This window comes from Brachyistius frenatus, unplaced genomic scaffold, assembly GCF_029030835.1.
Source record: "Brachyistius frenatus isolate BFR_SWC_R1_liver_20210118 unplaced genomic scaffold, ASM2903083v1 Contig_45, whole genome shotgun sequence".
NCBI lineage: Eukaryota > Metazoa > Chordata > Actinopteri > Embiotocidae > Brachyistius > Brachyistius frenatus.
In genome coordinates this window covers 1261570-1281613 of record NW_027210644.1, presented here as the reverse complement: position 1 = coordinate 1281613, position 20044 = coordinate 1261570, and the positions used below count along the sequence as shown (strand labels likewise).

Genomic DNA, 20044 nt, shown 5'->3' with positions numbered 1-20044 from the left:
CACAGGCATAGCAACAATGGCAATGACAATGAGTGGGGGAAGGTTCCATAAGTATGGAAGCAAAATTTGGAGGTAAATGAAATAAAATTAGATAAATATGAATGTTGTATTTGTTACACCACCTGTGTGTTGAGTTAAATGGAAAATGTGTCCCATCTATGCAGTTTTTAGGATTAATGCAAAACTATTATAGTCACTATATTTCATTCCTGCTTTTTTGTACTGTCGGTCTTTACTCTGCTGTCTTTGTTAGCTTTCAGTTTCCAATAATATTAAGACAGCAGTATAGTACCTGTGTACATGCCACACATGATAATAATAGTTACATTTCTGAAGAATGAGACAGAAAAAGGGTTTAACTGAAATTTTCAGTTCATAATAGCAATCTTTTTGCCTTAGCATGCTGCAGCTTAGGCACAAGAGTACTGTTTACATAAGCAGCTTATTACTGAGTCCCTGATTCACCACACAGCCCCAGGCCCACTCAGCCATGTTAATGTGAAGATAGAACCTACCATATTTAACAACAGCCCTGGCACCAGCACTAAACACCACTCAGAGATGAACAAACACATGCAGACATTTGGTCAAACATAACAAATGGAAGGCAGTTTGCACGTCACACAACACTGTGTTCGACTACTCTAACAGCTACTGTGATGCAACATTGAAAGGTTAAATGCTTCAGGAAAGCAAGAATCTTTTGTAAAAATATATTCATCATTTCCATAATTCGAGACTCCATTGGTCCTTGGTATGAGTCTACATATTACAAAGGCTGTGTTGTAGTTATGAAACCTACACTCACCAGCCACTTCATTAGGTACACCTTGCTAGTACCATGTTGGACCCCCTTTTGCCTTCAGAACTGCCTTAATTCTTCGTGGCATAGATTCAACAAGGTGCTGGAAACATTCCTCAGAGATTTTGGTCCATATTGACATGATAGCATCACGCGGTTGCTGCAGATTTGTCGGCTGCACATCCATGATGTGAATCTCCCGTTCCACCACATCCCAAAGGTGCTCTATTGGATCGAGATCTGGTGACTGTGGAGGCCATTGGAGTACAGTGAAATCATTGTCATGTTCAAGAAACCAGTTTGAGATGATTTGAGCTTCGTGACATGGCGTGTTATCCTGCTGGAAGTAGCCATCAGAAGATGGGTACCCTGTGGCCATAAAGGTATGGACATTTAGCAACAATAATGCTATGGCGTTTAAACGATGCTCAATTGGTACTAAGGGGCCCAAAGTGTGGCAAGAAAATATCCCCCACACCATTAAACCACCATCACCAGCCTGAACCATTGGATCCATGCTTTCATGTTGTTTACGCCAAATTCTGACCCAAACATCTGAATGTCGCAGCAGAAATCGAGACCCATCAGACCAGGCAACATTTTTCCAATCTTCTATTGTCCAATTATGGTGAGCCCATGTGAAATGTAGCCTCAGTTTCCTGTTCTTAGCTGACAGGAGTGGCACCCGGTGGTCTTCTGCTGCTGCAGCCCATCTGCTTCAAGGTTCCACGTGTTGTGCGTTCAGAGATGGTCTTCTGCATACCTTGGTTGTAACGGGTGGTTATTGAGTTACTGTTGCCTTTCTATCATCTCGAACCAGTCTGGCCATTCTCCTCTGACCTCTGGCATCAACAAGGCATTTTCGCCCGGTTTGAACTTCAGCAGGTCGTCTTGACCATGTCTACATGCCTAAATGGATTGAGTTGCTGCCATATGATTGGCTGATTAGATATTTGCATTAACGAGCAGTTGAACAGGTGTACCTAATAAAGTGGCCGGTGAGTGTATTTCCTAAACAAAAAAAATATCACCAACATTAGATGTGTTTACAAGCCATATCATCACATTATTGCTCTGTTTTCATTGGTTGATACATCTCCATAGGTCTTTTTTTTTTTTTTTTTTTTTCAAAAACACTCTACAAGTGCAATTTTCAATCAAATCAAAACACGTTTCAATCCAGAGAGACTCTTTTTGCGTGAACAGATATATAATTTTGGCAAGCTCAGGAACAAGAAAGAAGCGTGAGGGATGCGAGAGTCTTTGGCAATTAGATCCTGTTGTGATGTCATCAAATTTAAAGGGGATGAGGCAGTGCATAGTACAGGAAATCCCCCGGCATCTAGACATTGGTGGTGGTGGTAATGGAATTAATTAAATTATTATTTTTTTTTTTTATAGAACGCCAAATTAGTCATAAATAAATGACAGGCACTTAACACCGAAAAGTTCTGATGCAGAACTTTACAACATTATAGAGAGAAATCTAACAGTTAAGCAATTCCCCCTTTCACTTCCAGTCTTCATACCAAAGTGCCCAGGTCGAGCTCATCCGAATCCACTTCTCATGTCATCCAGATCTACGGTCACAGGCACCACCAACCTCCCCAATATTTAATGTTGTGTTTCCTTGTGCTGTTCTTTTCTCTTTCCATTCTCTCCTCACCACAACCAGTTGAGGCAGATGATCTCCCACCTTTGAGCCTGGTTTCTAAAACAAAGATAAAAAAAAAAAAAAAAAATCCCTTTCAATTCATCTGCAGAACCACAAAGTATTAAGATTCTGTCTTTGTGTGTATGACCAGCAGCCACATACTTCATCCTGTGCAGCTGCTGCTGCCAAGGTTGCATTAAATTACAAAAAAAAAAAAAAACGCCCTAAAGGACCTTAATTGTAGCCAGTATGCTTCACAAACTCCTTACAGGTATGCAGGCGGTGCTTTCGCACCCACGCAATCCAGCTAATGTAGAATTGTTCACCTTATCTGAGGCAGCTAGTGCTTATGTTTAGAATTATAGTGCTTTCAGGTACCGCTGGAATAATACAAATGCTGTGACAGGCACAGTCTATTGGAGAGAAGCTGTTTGATGTTTAACTGTGCATCCTGCATCTCAGGATTTGCTTGCTTCTGTGAGCAGGAGGGCGGCCAGTCGGTTCACTTTTAGCTGCTGAGCTCAGCAGTGTGTTTGGGCACTTTGCATAATTGCAGGTCTTAACCGCACTAGTTGCTAGTCTTGTGCTGCAGCTGTGACACATTATTAGATGCTAGCTCGCACACTGACACATGCAGAAGCCACCTTGGGAAATGTATCTTGTGTTGTGTGTGAATGGTGTGAGGTAAGCTGTGAGTCACAGAGCTGGTACTGTCAGAAACATGACCAGAAACTAAAACCTGAGGGAAAATTTCCAACACACCAGAATAATTGCACACACAATGTGATTTAAAGCAATCTGACATATATATAAAGGTCTGAAACCCTGTTGCATGTTTCTGACATTAAATTGAAAAAGACCTGAACTGCACTCTCAAGTCATGTGTCATTAATTTGATGGTCATGGTTTGTTTTTTCTGCTTTGTCAAGTAAAAGTAATTCTCAGCTTTGTAAGAGTGAATGATCACTGATGGAAATGTCAAAAATAATGTGTCAGCTGCTAAACAGGTCTGTGACTATTCACAGTACCTCACTGGTAAATATCAATAATCATCTCCCTGACACAAGGAACCTTCAGGCCGTAAAGAGTCACAGATCTACACCAGATGTTGTGTGAAATTTGTCACAAGTTTTCTTTGGCTAGATAAGGTCCCCAGAAATGTCACGCCCAACGTCGAGGGACAATCAATGTGAATGTGGCACGATGGCAGTTGGGTTGGTTATAGTTTCTCGCCCTAGAGCAACACAATTATTCGCTCCCCACCCCGCTGCCCACCAGATTTGGCTCACTGCTACTCCTTTTTGTTCCTTAAAACTGACACAAAATTGAATGTGTGGTCTCTGCTCGAGCTTTGTGTCCAGGGTAAAATGGCAAATGCAAGTGCTCGTCACAAAAATGTGGGTAAATCAGATGCTGATTTTCATCAAACAATGTAACTTGGTATATTAAACACTGTTCCTTGCTATGTGCGCATGTAACTGGAGCAGTCTCATACAGTATGTGCGATTTCAGTCCACAGAACAATGATGAACTTTGCTGCTAAAGTTTAAGACGCTAAGGTGTTGGCTAAAGGTGAAGTAATTCGCTATCTAATGCCTGAGTGACAGTCAGAATGGCATGTGTTAGTGATGGCTGACCTGCTGCACTGCTGCGGTTCGCTTGCATGTTTGTGTCCACACTCTTAGCATGTCTACTGCAGTGCTGATACTGCTTGCCATTACGTTGGCCTTGGATAATGGTCATCACCAATCAAATGTTTGAGGTCCAACAAGTGAAGAGTTGTAACCGAAAAGCTTTCTTTTGATTTTTGTTTACCATCGTTCAGAGCAAGAAAAACACGCACAGACAGAGAAATAGAGATAGGGAGTGCATTAGAAAAGGACTGCCCTTCACCTTTTTAATTCATGATATAATTACAGCCTGTACTGGGACTGTTGCACACGTGGGCTCCATTGTCTGCACATACAATTATGTACTAAAATGGTGAAAAATAATTTAGCAGGAGTCAGTTCAGGCTTGATCCTTGACCTATCCAGGTCCTCTGACAATCACCTGCATCCTTAAGACTGAGTACCTTCAATAAGTTTCGCTCACATTGGCGCTGCTGTTTTTGTCTATAATTGTATGCATATAAGTTATACATGAGCAAGTACCCACACCTCACATTAAAAAGCCTCCTGCATGGACATATGTTCAGTGCGTGGACGTAGCAAACACAAGAGTCAACACACAGGGACTTGCGTGGAATGATTTCATTTATACTTCCTCGTTGATTTGAAGTTGTGCCCACAGCCATGAATTTTTACTAAAAGATGTATTTTTTTTTAACATTGCACAGCTTTTTCAGATTACCTATTGGGAACCCACTGGTCCTCAAAAAGATAGGGTTAAAAGCAGTGGGAATGAGATCAGTGTGGAACTGTTGTGCCTGAAGAAGTCACTTGAGGAGGTTTGTGTAACCCATCAGTATGCTTCCTGTAGAAATTTCCCTGGCACATCTAACTGGTTGGAAGTCAGACCCAGAATATGCTGGAGGGTGTACATAACCCATAGGTATGGGTACATTTTGGAACCCTTCAGGACTCCCTGAAGAGGAATGGATGGGATACTATGGTCCTTCTGCTGATGGGACCTGGACCCACGTAAGTGGCATGAAATTAATTCACGATTCGAATTAATTCATCTACATGAGGGGAATTTTTTTTATTGCATAAATAATTGCAATAATAATAATTCTATTTACTGCCAAAAATGAGAAAACTTTTGGAAGTTAGACTAACTATGCTTGCATTGACACAGAGTTAATAGTGAAAACTATGAATTTTCAAACAGAACAACCACCATGACATGCGGGCCCATTGCACAAATCATCATGCCCTGGAATACAATGGGCCAGTCTGATGTTGACCTCAGAACTGTTGTTATTCACTCATGGCCCCTGAACACAGTAGGGCTACTGTTGACATGGAGCCAGGGGGTGACATGTAGACAGAAAATGTGGAAAAACACAAAAGGATTTGTTGTCACTCTCGAAACTGTTGTCAGTGTTATTGCTAGTGATGCCTTCGATATTAACATGTATCTTGAGGAGTCTGAGCAAAAGTCAAAACAGACATTAATTGGATGAGGACTCAAGGAAAATAAGAGATAAACAAAGGGGGGAAAAAGGCAGTCCTGTCAGGCAGACAAACTGAGGGAGTTTGATATATAGCCATATAACAGACAAACAAATAATGCTGTGCTTGTTGTCTGATGAGGCCTCACTCCGAAGAGAGATGAGATGGAGGGGAACAAAAGGTCATCTTTGTTACGGCTTCAGCCTGAAGACAAAGTGGAGGCGAGAACGTGACATCATATTTCAAACTACACGTATTGTGTAAAACATTGTGCAGATGTCAAGCAAGGGAATTCTGGATTTTCCATAACTGAATACTGAGTGACATGGACTTTCTGTCTGTGCCCGACTTCCTTCTACACAACACAGCAAAGAGACAAGTCTGGTAGACTTGATTATCACTGTGTGGCATGGGAGGGGAACCCTCTTGGTTGCCTCCATAATTTAAATATTCCGTTTGTGGGATTACAGGGGTCTGTTGGCAGAAATGGAATAAAATATTTATAATTATCTTTCTGTTGAGTATAATTACCTAAAACTACAAATCTTTGTGGTATTGTTACCTTTAAATAAGCCCTTCCTATCTATATAGGAAGAGGGTCCTCTTCCATGGAGCGTGCCATGTTGCACCACTTACTTTGCAGAGTGGCCCAGAAAGGACAAACCAAAGACTGGCTATAGAAAGGGCCTTTTGCGAGTTTTGTGAACACCATAGACTCTCTTGCATACCTTGGAAGGTGAGGGTGAGGCGAGGCGAGGGCCTGGTTGTATACAATGCCTTCTGTGTAAAGTTCTTGACATGTTCTGTATGTATGGTCAGCAGTGAACTGAAAAGCCGTACAGGATGTTAAGTTCCTGTAACAGACCAAACAACCTGAAAGATGTCACAGATGTCTGGGCTGCGTCACCAACAAAGTTTATTGTGTGACTTCCACAAGGAACATGTATCGCATTGCTGTTTAATTACAGCATTCTTTCTTGGACCCTTCAATTTTTACTCTACGTGCTACTCCCATACTCATAAGACTACACTATTGTAAATATCCAAACCTAGTTTTTCCAGATGGCCGAAAAATTAAGCCTCTTTCCTCTTTGAGTCAAGTGCCTGAAGAAAACCAACAAAGTTCTCATGGATGGAGAAACTGTTTTAGGTCTCACAATTTAATTTACACCACTGGTAGCTGCTCATTGTTACTGAGGTCTGGAGGGCAGGCCATGATTGCTGCATACATTTGGATTTATTTACTATGTCTACAATAATATCACTCGTAGGCAAATGAGGTCATTTTGAATGGCTTGCTTAAATAAGTGTCACTTGGCTCTTTTGTCTAAATCCTCAAGTGTCCTTGCATGACATATTGACTGAACCATCAACTTTCTATTTGCTAAATGACATTTCTATTGCTATAGACTCAAACAACCTATCCAAGTGACCACAAAATCCAACAATACACTCTGCCAAGTGGTTCACAGCAGTTCTTAAAATCTCTTTCCAGTGGTTCACCTGATCTATAGCTGTGTTTGCCGTGTCTGTGATAGACTGTGCCAGGTATCAATATTTATAATGTGATCAGCAGACTTTTCATGCTGTCTCAACTGGGCTGAAAATATTATCCAGTCATTGAATGCACCCTCATTTAGCAACAACAAAAAAAGTTTTGTCTCCAAACAGGCAGCAACAAAAGCACATAACAGTCCATCTTTTCTCCATTCTTCATTTGCATGTTGTAGCTACTTGATAGTCTGCACTGCTCCTGATGTTTTGGAAAAAAAATTATCCTTGACTTGAATTGGTCTTCTTTAAACAGGCAACATGGCAGCCCCTAGAAAATGTTCTATGCTTTCAGAATGTGAAAACACGCTATGGTTTCAGGCCCTCTTTATGTAACCTTCTATTTAGTGGTGGATTTCAGCAAACACTTAACTGCTACAAATATGTCTGTCATATCTGTGATATGTGTGTATTGTTGTTGTGGTGTGACTGGATTAAGGCAGCTGTAATTGGATCAGATGCATTGAAGCACAGACATGCCAGCTGTTTACCGGCGATTCTCTCTTACCATTCTGTTTTTTCTGAGGCTGCACTGTCACCACTATTCATCACCTTTTGGGAAAGTGTGTGTGTGTGTGTGTGTGTGTGTGTGTGTGTGTGTGTGTGTGTGTGTGTGTGTGTGTGTGTGTGTGTGTGTGTGTGTGTGTGTGTGTGTGTGTGTGTGTGTGTGTGTGTGCGTGCGCGCGCGCGCGTGCGTGCGTGTGTGTGTACAAGCAAAGCTTCTTTTTTTTCATCTATAAGAAGCACTGGCGCATCCAGTAATGTAACCCCAGGCCCAAGGTCAGTTTTAGAGCACATGACCCATCACACACACACACACAAATGACAGAGACATATGTGCTTCTCTTCATTTCTCTCCCACACAAAGTATGTTTATCAGCATGGAAATTAAGCCAGGTATGAGGAAAGTGAAAGAGTAGGGCAAAGGAAAGCACATGGTTGATTTCCTCTCATTAATTATGTTGAATTTATATCTCTGTGATTTCACTAAGGCACTGTTGGTATTCTCTGTCATGTGTTGGATCTCTGTTCAGGAGTTTGAAGAAGCTCCTCCTCCTTTCATTTCTTTCCCTTTCCTTTCCTTAAGAGTGATGAAAAATGATTCTTCCATAAACCTTTTACATTACCTTGGCCTAGCCTGAGCAGCATGAAAAGGTCCAGATAAGAGAATGGTGTGTATGTGGAATAGAATAGAAAAATAGAATAGGACTAATGTGAAATAAAGCATCTGTACTATCAGTGTGCTTCTAATGCAGACAGACCACATGCAGTATTCTTTTGTATCATTATGAGATGTAGGCACAGCGCCCAGAGCTGGGTAATTAACTCAATTACTTTCATGACATTGACCAAATTGCTCTGATATGAATCCCATAAAAAGCCTTGTTATTCGGTAACAAATTTCAATACCCTCTCTACATCCACACTAACATGTTTTCATTTTAAAACACATAACGTTTGCTCATTTTACACAGGTGTAAATGTCATCAGTGTCAGTGAGCTAACTGTGCAAACTCTAATACGAGCTGGGTTACCAGACGTTATCACAGCGAAGAAAACTGAAGCTGTGAGCCAAGGTCGGCACAGCCAGGCTATAAATCTGTGCGGAGGAATAATAAACACATGCTGTGTGGTAACCACTGGTGCAGATGGTGGACTTAATCAGAATATTGTCCAGCATTTTATTAGGTTCATGTCACCAATTGCCATTTAGGATGTCGGTTGTCCAATCCTTGTCCGGTCAGTCTTTCAGGAATAATCACCCCAAAAAGTGTTTGATTTGTTTTAGTTTAACCAAAAGCAGAAGTTTCTTAAGACAGGTAAAAAAAAATTCATAGCATCTCTCGTTATTTTTTACTGCAGAAACGAAACAGAGAGAAAATATAAATAAATCAAACTCAAGAGACGAAAATTATGATTGTTACACATGTTGCACTCAAAAAGACTGGAAAATGCAGTCTGAAAAACAAGAAAACCCTGAAGTGGTCACAAATTTGGGGTTCCACTCTACTTTGGCATATCAATTCATTTATGTCACGCTGACCCATGCGAACCATCGTGGTAAAATCGGTGTGGAAACTAAGTACTGGTACTGGTGTTTCTGTTTGAGTACACTAAAGCGCACCCATTTATATTGTTCAAATTTGTCATTGTAATAACAATGCAATACTGGCTTTTAGGAAAATGTTCTGTAAATGTTGTGGAAAATCCCTTTCAATCACAAACAGACAGCAATGACAATCTCTTTCAATTGACCAGCAAGGGCCAGCCTGATAAAAAAAAAAAAGTGAATGTTGGTCAGTGAGTAAGTGAGTGATTATTACACCTTTGACCTGCCAAATTCTGTGACCTCCTGTATCAGTTTCAAATTAAAAGCTATTATTTTAAATTACAAGCCCTCTTGCATTTCATACACGGTTCAGCCATGTACTAGGTTTTGACCTTGTCTTGTTAAGTTAGTGAAATATAAAACAAAGGTGCATAAACATCAGAGGTTAGCCCATCAGTTTGCAGCAGGTGTTACACACCTTTTGCTTCGCACTGTAGGTGACTAAAGGCTATTACTATTAATGGGACATTAACACAATGTATCACCAACATACTTAAAAGATAAGAAACCATTGAGGAATTATACAAATAAACTTATTTGCAGCTCCAAAGCAGACCGCATGTGATCTATAAAGTCTTCTTTCTTTCTTTCTTTTTCATTGCTTTCTGTGTCTCCGTTATGGCCCAACTCCCACTTGACCTTCCCAGAGATCACAGCTTGTTTTGGCAGCCTGTCAGAAACAAGAAACTGCCATGCCCGGTTTCTCTAGACAAACATAGCAGTAAGACAAAGCAGTGGTCTCTGTGTTAGTTGGCTAATAGTCAGCTCTGACACAGTGTCAGAGCTGCTTTTCACCAGCCGCCCAGTCATTCATTCACTTTCAACAGAAGAAAGAAAAAAAAGAAAATATTTGATTGAGGTTTTATGTCCGAGTATGTGCATGTGTAAAACTCTTCACCCAGCGTGAGTCACAGTTGTGTATCTCCATGTCTGTGCTTTATGCCACATACAAATGGGCTGTTGAATGTGTGTCATATTTTCTGATGACTGTGCTCACTGACCTGCATAAAACCATGAAGCCCGTCTAAACAAGCCGCACATCTTTTTCTATCTACTGGCCTCATTCTAAATGAGCACACACGAGGAGAGTTGTGTGTATTAATTTAGCCAGTGCTGACATGGGTCACTTGACCACTGACATATGGCTTTTTGCTGAATCAAACACACTCATCCTCATCTGCTCTGAGGCAACAACCACTGAACTGCTCCATTGTATTTGATCACTGACCAAAGGACAATATTTACTTAGCACTGGGCAGCTCATGTTTGGACCCAAGTTAATTAGTACACTTATTTGTTCTGGGTACCTATTAGCTTTCTGAAATGAACAGGTTTCTTTAATTTGATGTATACAAGAAGTTGTTTCCATCTTAAAAGTAGGAAAGAAAGGGTATTTCTTAGCCATGTTTAAGCATCTCAATATGTTCCTGCTGTTAAGTTAGGCATTTTAACATGGGTGTCTATAAGGATTGACTCGCTTTTGGAGCTGGCTTCAAGTGGCATTTCGAGGAACAGCAATTTTTGGCACTCCCACGTTTGCTTCATTTTTCAGCCTCGGAGGTTGCTGCGTGTTGAACGTTAAATTCCCATCTACATTACTGATCACACCTACATTTAAAATGGAAAAATTCTGTTCACCAAAGTAAATCCATGCAAATCTTTAATGTTCATACTTGGTGAACTTCAGTGCATTTGCACTTTACTTGACCAATAGCTAAACTCTCCTTACAGTGCTGAGAAAACAGAGAGCCAGATAGTCCAAATGAAAAAAGCTAACTCGTTTGCTAGAAAGTGCTGATTCAGTTTATTTACCTCCTCTGCCAATCTCCTCAAAAGAGACCTGGACTTTTAGACATGTATGAGACTGGAAGAAAAGCAATTACGTCTTCCAATTCCCCACCCACCCAAAAAAACTAAAACAACCAAAGGAAAACTTCAAAGCATTTTGCTCACAAGACCCCTAGAGATCAAAGAATTAGTACTATTTTGATTGTTTTGATGTGTACGCACACTTATGACTTACTGTTACAGGGGTGCTGGTATCTAGAAATTGTTTTTCGTTTGAATCATGAGGCTTTGCATTTTCAAATGAGGTGTAGTTGAGGCTCTTCACAGCAGTGCCAATAGCCCACCCCTATTTCCAGCCCCACCCCAACTCACTGTAGGCTTTTGTGAATGAATGGTTGTTTCACTGTTAGTCAACTGGTCCCTAAACTAATCCTAACCCTAACTTTAACCCTCCTACAACGTGAGGCTTCACAGGGGTGGAGCCAGGATCGTTATTTAGGGGCTGGACCTCTCGGCACGCATTTGGGCCCGTAAGTGTTAAGAGCTTGTGTACTCTAAATATATTTTGGAGTATATTCCCTAATAATGTTGTGTCCCAATTTAGGACTTATTTACAGAAAAATTATTGGTACCTCACATAAGGTCCGGTTGCTGGGCTTAGTGGGAACCTGGAGGTAGCAGGGTTCATACAGTATAGGTTGGATTGGACAGCAAATCTTTTCCCCAGCACACACACAGTACATTTTCATATTTCCTCTACCTCCTGATTTCTCCCTGTTACCTGAGGGGTGTACGACTTGGCAAGTTCAACATACCCAGGCTTTCTTTGCCTGAGCTGGCTCAACAAAGCGGAAACTCGCCTTCAGAGATAATCAGTACTACAACGGTAGTCATCAGCTTTTTCTGTTAACTCAGGCTCTCTGCTTTCATCTCTGAGCACGTTCACATAAAAGGGGGAGTGTTTGCTGCATCTGACCAATTACAAACATGGACAAGTGTACTGATAGCAGAGCGACCAATTTTAAAAACGAGGAGCAAACTGTGATCTTAAAAAAACTATAATGAAGTTAAACACATAATCCACACTGAAAGCATCATATCTGCAGCTGCTAAATGATGGAAGGATGGGCAAAAAAAAATCCCCACCTGTGTGAATGCCGCCTTTCTTTACGTTTTGATCCGATATCTCCAACATAACCTGCTCCGGACCAGTTTAAGCTTGCAGCGTAAATTACCATGGTGATCTAGCCATTTTTAAAGAGAGACACCTTGGTGATACTGACAACCCTGGCTTTAGTCTCAACATACCTTGCTAACCCACTAATCTCGCTTCGTAGTACACCCCTCTGGTTTCTTGTGTGTATGTAAACATAGTAAATGTCGTGGGGCTTGACCTATGTTGACTACAGAAACATGCTCTCACTATATCCCGTGTCTCTCTGATACGATCTCTATTTTGGCACTAGACAGCACAAAAGAACAATAATTGCTCAGCCAGGGCTGTAGCTGTGATTCTTATTGAGGTTATGATCCCCCCCCCCCCCCCTTGAAATATTGTATTGTAATTTAGAGTCATTTGAACATTTGTACACTATATTTAGTTAAGTGCTCATACACTAAAAAAAAAAAAAAAAGGCACTATCTACTACAAAACTTTAGCAAAAAGGTGAGAGTGTGCAGTATCTCACTGGGGTTATCAAGTGGGCAGCTCCCTTCCGTGTTTCACCGAGTTCGAACCACAAAACCTCGGGAAGGCTCAACAGCAGTCCTGGCGTTCTAGGACTACTCGCCTCAGTACTCACACCCACCACCAATGCTCTACCTGTTTTACATCTAAACTAGTATCACTTGTGCCTTCATGCCTTGGCAATATTATCTTTGCTCAAAGCCACAAGATCGCACATGCTATATATGACCGCTAATACTATTCCTTCTCCACTAAGACCAGAGACAACCCTGCCTGCATCATTTGGAAACGTCTTTTTTATTTTTATAACAGCTCGACATATCAGGAGAGAAATAAACAGTCAACCCTAATTGCTGAACAATTCTGGTTTGGAACTCCAGTGACAGTCTGAAAGTCACAAAAACACAGATTCAGAGTTTTCTCTTTCATTAGGCTGCCAACTCAAGTTGCACGCAAACAATGGAGAGATGGGTGAAGATAGAGGTGGGGACTATTTGCATATTCATAGATCTACACGGACTGAATGACAGCAAAGGTGTTGAGTTGTATCAGAGCTGACTAAAAGCTGCATAGGGATTTTTTTTTCTTCTTCTTTTTGGAAACACCTTCTAAACCCCACATAACCGAAGATTAGTTTTTCATCATTTTTAATCAATTGCAGCAGGGGGACTTTAATAAAGACTTCCTGATACCTCCACCTTTACTCTTTGGCAAGTGCACTTCCATGTCAGTTAACCATAGACACAGATTACTTGAAGGCTTTGAGCAAACAACAACTACTGTCATTTTTACTTGTGTCTCTAAAAGCCTCAAATTCCCAGTAATAACAATACATGACCTGAGTGTCCTGGCTTGTACTGCAACTGCAGCCCTGTCTACAGCCAGGACCAGAGGTGCTTGTTATTGGCCTTTTCCTGCCATCATTCTCCCCTTTGTGCAACATTGTGCTGACAATCTGGCAATTTTGGCTACAGCCCTTTTACATTAAGTACACTTGTCTGCGGATTAATTTTTCAAAGCTGGGAATCTGTTTAATTTCAGTAATTACATGGAATTACTCGGCGATCCCCTCTGTAATATTGCAGAAACTGGCTTTTAAATGATTTACTGTTGCCTGCACTGTCAATTTTAAAAATCTAATGATTCAAGAAATTGATGTGACAGGAGTGACATTTCTGAAAATGCAAACAGGAAAATTATAAATCGTCATGAAAATGCATGAGGCAGGATGTTGGGGGAGAAAGGGGGGGATCAAAGAGGAAGGGGCATTTAAAAAAAGAGGAGTGTGGTCACCATGGCAACATGAAGTGTGTTTCTGTCCAAGGAGGATCACAGCTGCGGGGAAGATGTGGTCGAGATTTGTTGGCATCTTGCTTTAGGCAGATGCACTGGTGTGTGTCCGAATTTCTATATCAGACAGTGTCACACAACCAAAACAACAAAGACCATCCTCCTTTAGATAGCGAAGGTCTGAGAGGGATGCCAAATACTCCTGATTGGCTGCAAGGATCCAGACTATAAGATTGTACCCATCACTAAACAGAGGAGTCTGTTGTCTGGAAGAAAAATGGGGCACACTGCCAGTCTCTGTCTCACGCACACATACACCGATTGTCCGTCGCAATCAAGCACTTTCTCACTCACGACGCATCCAATTAAGTTGTTCAAGAGGGCAAATAAGGGAGCGAAGCGAATAAAGAAAGGGCTTTCAATAAGACACTTTTTTGTGTCCTGTTTGAAACAAAAATACACTTCAGGTTTTCTTTTAAATGAGTTGAGGAGAGTAATATGGATAAGCAGGGACGTGATGAAGACAATGTGATGCAGGGGATGATAGACCGCAAACATCAAACATGTTGCATCTTTAGGTTGCAGCTTTTTGTCCAAGGGAATGCAATTGATTTTCAAGGAAGATTTGCAGATTTTGAAGTACATTTTGGTAGATCTGTAGTATGTTGAAAAAAAATACTTTTTTTTTTTTTTTTTTTTTTTTTACCTGGAGGAGTTTTCAAAGACCTCATTCAGAAAATTTTCAAATGTGTAGGTGAAGAGCAAGAAATCTTGAAATCACGAACTTTGTTTTTGTTTTCTTTACCAATTAGTGTCAAACAATATTTGTCACAAAAAAATGCTTTCAACTTAGAATGAATGTGTTTATGATTACAGAATTTGACACTAATGTCTAATAGGATGAAGTGAAGAATTGAGGATATTTCATTCCAAAAAGTCAAATTCACATAAAAATTATAATGTTATGCTGAAAACACATTTGTAGCCATTATTAAACCCCATAAATCAGGAGCAGAACTTAGATTTTAACCACATTTCACATTTGATCAGATACTGAATTGGTGACACCAGTCTTGGGTGCTAGTCTCAAAACAGTGGGGATTATAAAAATCTTCTGTGTTTACGGGTTAAGGATGTGTGTGTGAAGCATCAGTGTTTTTGAAATAGTTCCTTATTTGCACTAACATGTATATTTGAACCATTGTTGAGTATAAGGGCTGCTTTTGTGTTGTATAAGAGATTGTGAACACAGACAAGGATTCCTTCAAAATCTTCAGTAACTCTAAATCTGGTCAGACATTGATGTGAAGGATGTAAAAAGCAACTTGACTGGTTGGTAAAGACATAATACTCAGAGGCAGTAATTGGTGGTAAATGTAGTTTTCTGCATGTATTTATAAAAGGCTAGGCTATATAGGTAGATTAGATTACGGTAACTTTACCAATAGAAAAATATAAATTATAGATGCATTTCATTTGCAGGTAGAGTAGAGTGAAAATGATCCATTTCCTTTTTTGCTGTAAAATGTTTTCGAGGATAAAAAAAAAAATATTCAAGTCAACACAGATTTTAATAGCACAGTACAGTTATTGTAATAGTTACAGATGTGACCATATTTCAATCCCAAACCATGACCTCCAAAAGAGTGCTGAATACAAAATATGACATCACTTTTCAATACAAACTAACAATGAACACCATCTGTTGCCTCAGATAGAGAAAAACAAAACAAACTAGTAATCCACTGCTGCTACTCAGCCTTAGCCACAAAATAAGTCTTTGTATTGTTGTTTGTTTGGACTGGATATATGTCTGTTTTGGACTACAGTGTCAACTACAGTGTGCTTTTGTTCATCTAAGCTTCTGTATGAAGTGTACTGGAGGTACTTGTCTTTAGTACAGTTCCATACCCTGCTGAGACACTGGTTAAGTCTTCCTTCTCAAAAGCTCCCACACAAATTCTCACAGGGTAAAACATCAACTGCAACCACAAACACACCAGCACTTTAGTCAATGGTATTGATTTCTCTCTGCGCAGTAAGCTTCCTCATCCATGCTTAACCCCTTAATCTGCTTTGTATCTGATTGCTTTTATTACACCAACTTCCTAAAATTACAGCTTAGTGTGTGTTATGTCTAACAATTAACATTAAATGCCTCTTTATTATCCAGTTTACACATACCGTATATACATTCTCACCAATTCTAATAAACTGCAGTAAAAAATTGCCACCATGATACCTATATGTATTTGGAATAGCACCTTCACCATTGCCCATCCATCCATTTTCTTCCGCTTATCTGGGATCAGGTCGCGGTGGCAGCAGGCCAAGCAAGTTGGACCAGACTTCCCTCTCCCCTGCAACATTTTCCAGCTCATCATGGCGGATCCCGAGGCATTCCCAGGCCAGCTGGGATACATAATCCCTTTAGTGTGTTCTGGGTCTTCCCGTTGGGCGTGCCCGGAAAACCTCCAGTGAGAGGCAAGCAGGAGGCATCCTGATCAGATGCCCGAATCACCTCAACTGACTCCTTTGGAGTAGCGTCTCTACTGCGAGTTTCCTCCTGATGTCCAAGCTCCTTACCCTGTCTCTAAAGCTGAGCCCAGCCACCCTATGGAGGAAACTCATTTCAGCCGCTTGTAGCAGCGATCTTGTTCTTTCGGTCACGACCCAGAGCTCGTGACCATAGGTGAGGGTCGGAACGCAGATCGACCGGTAAATGGAAAGCCCTCTTCACCATCATGGTCCGGTGCACCGATCAGCCTTTCAATCTCCCGCTCCAACATACCCTCACTCGTAAACAAGACCCAGAGATACTTAAACTCCTTTGCTTGGGGCAGGCACTCTGTCCCCACCTGGAGGGAGCAATCCACCAGTTTCCACCAGAGAACCATGGCCTCAGATTTGGAGGTGCTAACTCTCATCCCCGCCGCTTCACACTCGACTGCCAGGGGGCATGCTGGTCGGGTTTAGGAGTTCCTCAAAGTGCTCTTTCCACCACCCGATGATATCCCCTGTCCGAGTCAGCAGTTCCCCCGGGCGCTGAGAACAGCCTGCGGTAGGCCCTGCTTTCCCTTCCTGAGTCGTCGGATAGTTTACCAGAACTTCCTTAAGGGCAACCGAAAGTCCTTCTGCATGGCCTCCCTGAACTCTTCCCATCCCTGAGTTTTTGCATCCGCGAGCATCGCAGCCACAGACCTTCTGGCCTGCCAGTACCACTCAGCTATTTCAGGAGAGCCCTGAGCAAACCAGACCTGAAAGGCCTCCTTCTTCATCTTGAGCTCTATGTTTTGGCTTCAGCTGCTCATTGGACATGATTGTGTTATTAGCAGCATAAAAACATTGGTTTCACTGCTTTTGGCAGTGCTGTGTCAGTGACTTTAGTCTTTGCCTCCACACAGAGGAGTCACATGAGCTGAATTAGATTGATTTCTAAAGGCTTACCCTTTTTTAGAAATTAGAAATCCTCCCTTTCTCTGCACTGATCTGGGGATTATTTGCTTTCACCGTCGCCTTTCGAGCTGCTCCCTCTCCCAGAGTAGCTGTTCAATTTATGGCTGCCACCTACACATCTCTGAGTCTGAGAATGCCTTCATTATCTCCTCTCAACACTCATGCCTGTGTACATATTCTACCGTACACCTATTTAGATATTTTTTACCTCTACAAATGGGAGTGCATAATTTATTTTGGTGTCTTAATCTGGTTTCACAATCTGAACTTTTTTCAATTCAACCACTAGTATTTGGAGCTGAACAGGATTTTGTGACAGTGCTGTCAAAAAAATGTACTTATTCAGGTTTTAAAATGTCCCAGTCTTTGTCAACTAAATCCGAGCTGCTGAATAGCTGCGCCGTGGATACTGTCTCCAAGCTATAGCTGTCTTAATGTATTTATCATGACCAAGGCCATGAAACAATAATTGACTAAACCATCCCTGTTATGTTATGTTATGTTATGTTATGTTATGTTATGTTATGTTATGTTATGTTATGTTATGTTATGTTATGTTATGTTATGTTATGTTATGTACAGAATTTGTCTAATGGCAGCCATAATGATACAATATCATAATATTTAATGTTGTGAAGATTTTCAGTATTCAGAAAAAAGCAACAGGAAACTAGCACAAATGTAAGTTTAATGTATATGTTTTCTTCTCGTGAACATGGTAAACGCCATTGGAAGACAACAATAAACTCCTGTTTACTTTTATACATAAGTCCAATCACATAACTAACTTAATCTAGTATTTCTTTGTTAAGCAGTAAAAAATTTATACAAGGTGTCAGTATGATACATGTTAACATAATGCATGTTAACATTTAAATTACCTTTTAAAGCATGTGAATCTTACTTGTAATAATGATTGTGCTGCCAAAAGATCAGAGACGAGGAGAGCGATGAATGTTTTTTTTAAACAAGAAACTTGTGCATTGTAATGTTGGAGAATCCAATTGCCATGGTGCCACAGTTCAGGTAGTTTGACCTGAATATTTCCCCTCAGATGCCTAAAAATGTCACCATAGAATTTGGTGTTGTCTGTCTGACCCAGGGGAACAAAGAAACGGTGCAAAATCCTGCAAGTGTCAAAGCAACCACCAGCATTCGATGTGCTTCTGACCTGATGGGACCTCTTTGGTCTTGGACAGTGATAATCTGCCTCTCTGAAACATGAATGTGACTCAAAACACTTCACCCAGCTCATTGCTTCATTGCCGTAGTCTTTCTGTAACATTCCAAAGATCTCTGTTTCCAATTTTTCCAGTCTGACACAGAATTTAATGTTTGCTCTATGCTCAAGTTACATGTCCAGAGAGAAATTGTAAATGTAAATGTACCAGGGGTCACAAAAACCTGTGTAACACAGGTTCTGATGTTGATCAAGCAACGGAAATGGAAAATTATTGCTTCCCCCTGTCTGATGCGCATTACTGTGGAGCACTCCATTCATTGATCACAATTTATCGTGTTGGCTCAAAGGTCACTGCTGTCAGAGGTAGTATTAGAAAGTTTGGATGGACTATTGTCACTGTGATTGCGATGGACCTTGTCACTTTGTATGTATTTATGTATACAGGGTTAAACGATGACTGGGCTTAGGCAGCTATCTAATGTAAGTAAGCTACTGTAGTAATGTAAGCTACTGTAGCAGGCACTGTAATCTCACTGCAAGCAATGCTTTCTCTTAGACATTTATACCCCAATGATCTTATGAGGCCTAAAAAAAATAACAGGAGGGAATATGGAATCTGGCTGTTATTGAACCCACCATTCAAATCTCTTAGCTTTTCGCAAATGATGAGCAGAAGCACACGCCCACACATATGCACATATCCATGACCGTAAATAAATCATGGAGACCCATTGACACCAATTTCTGCAGCAGACCAGAGAAAAATATAAAGATAAGTTGTAAAAAGAGCAGGAGAGTTACAGCTAACTAGTTGGGCTGGCTGTGATTGTGCAACCTACTGAGGGAAAGAGGAGATGGATTAGCAGTTTTCCTGCTGCTTTCTGCCTCATTATCCGATGACACGGATGACTGTGTTTGGTCAAGCTGCAAATCAAAATCATCAGCTTGTTACATGAAGGCAGTGTACTTTATGTGTGCTAGATTCTCTGACATCTATTTTGCTTAAATGTTCTGCGGTCAAAAATATATTGTTTTTGATTCATTGTTGTGTGCTGTTATGGAACAAATATTGCACCTTTAAGTTTTTCTTTTGGATTGATAGTAACTTTTAATGACAATCATTCTCTCACTGCCCTTCTTCTCACAGAATCTGCTCTTAAGCACCATGAACAAGATGAAGAACTTTAAGAGGCGTTTCTCTCTATCAGTTCCTCGTACCGAGACCATTGAGGAGAATGAATTCACTGAGCAGATCAACCAGCTCAACATACAACACACTCAGGGTAAGAACACCTTTTTTACTTGCTAACGTTTTAAAATGTTGCATTACTTAAACACCAATGCATAGCTATTGGATGATAATTCAAAATAGTAAAAATGCAACATGTGAACATCACTCTTAGTGAT

General features: G+C 40.7%; 1 protein-coding gene across 2 annotated transcripts in view; it reads left to right on the top strand.

Moving 5' to 3' along the window:
* cdk18 (cyclin dependent kinase 18) overlaps window positions 1-20044 on the top strand; it is a 47591-nt gene that overhangs the window by 4282 nt on the left and 23265 nt on the right. For both annotated transcript variants that reach the window (XM_069703228.1, XM_069703227.1), the window contains exon 2: window positions 19785-19920. In XM_069703228.1, coding sequence (XP_069559329.1) covers window positions 19803-19920 — 118 coding nt within the window. In that variant the 5' untranslated portion in view covers window positions 19785-19802. The remainder of the gene's footprint in view (window positions 1-19784; window positions 19921-20044) is intronic.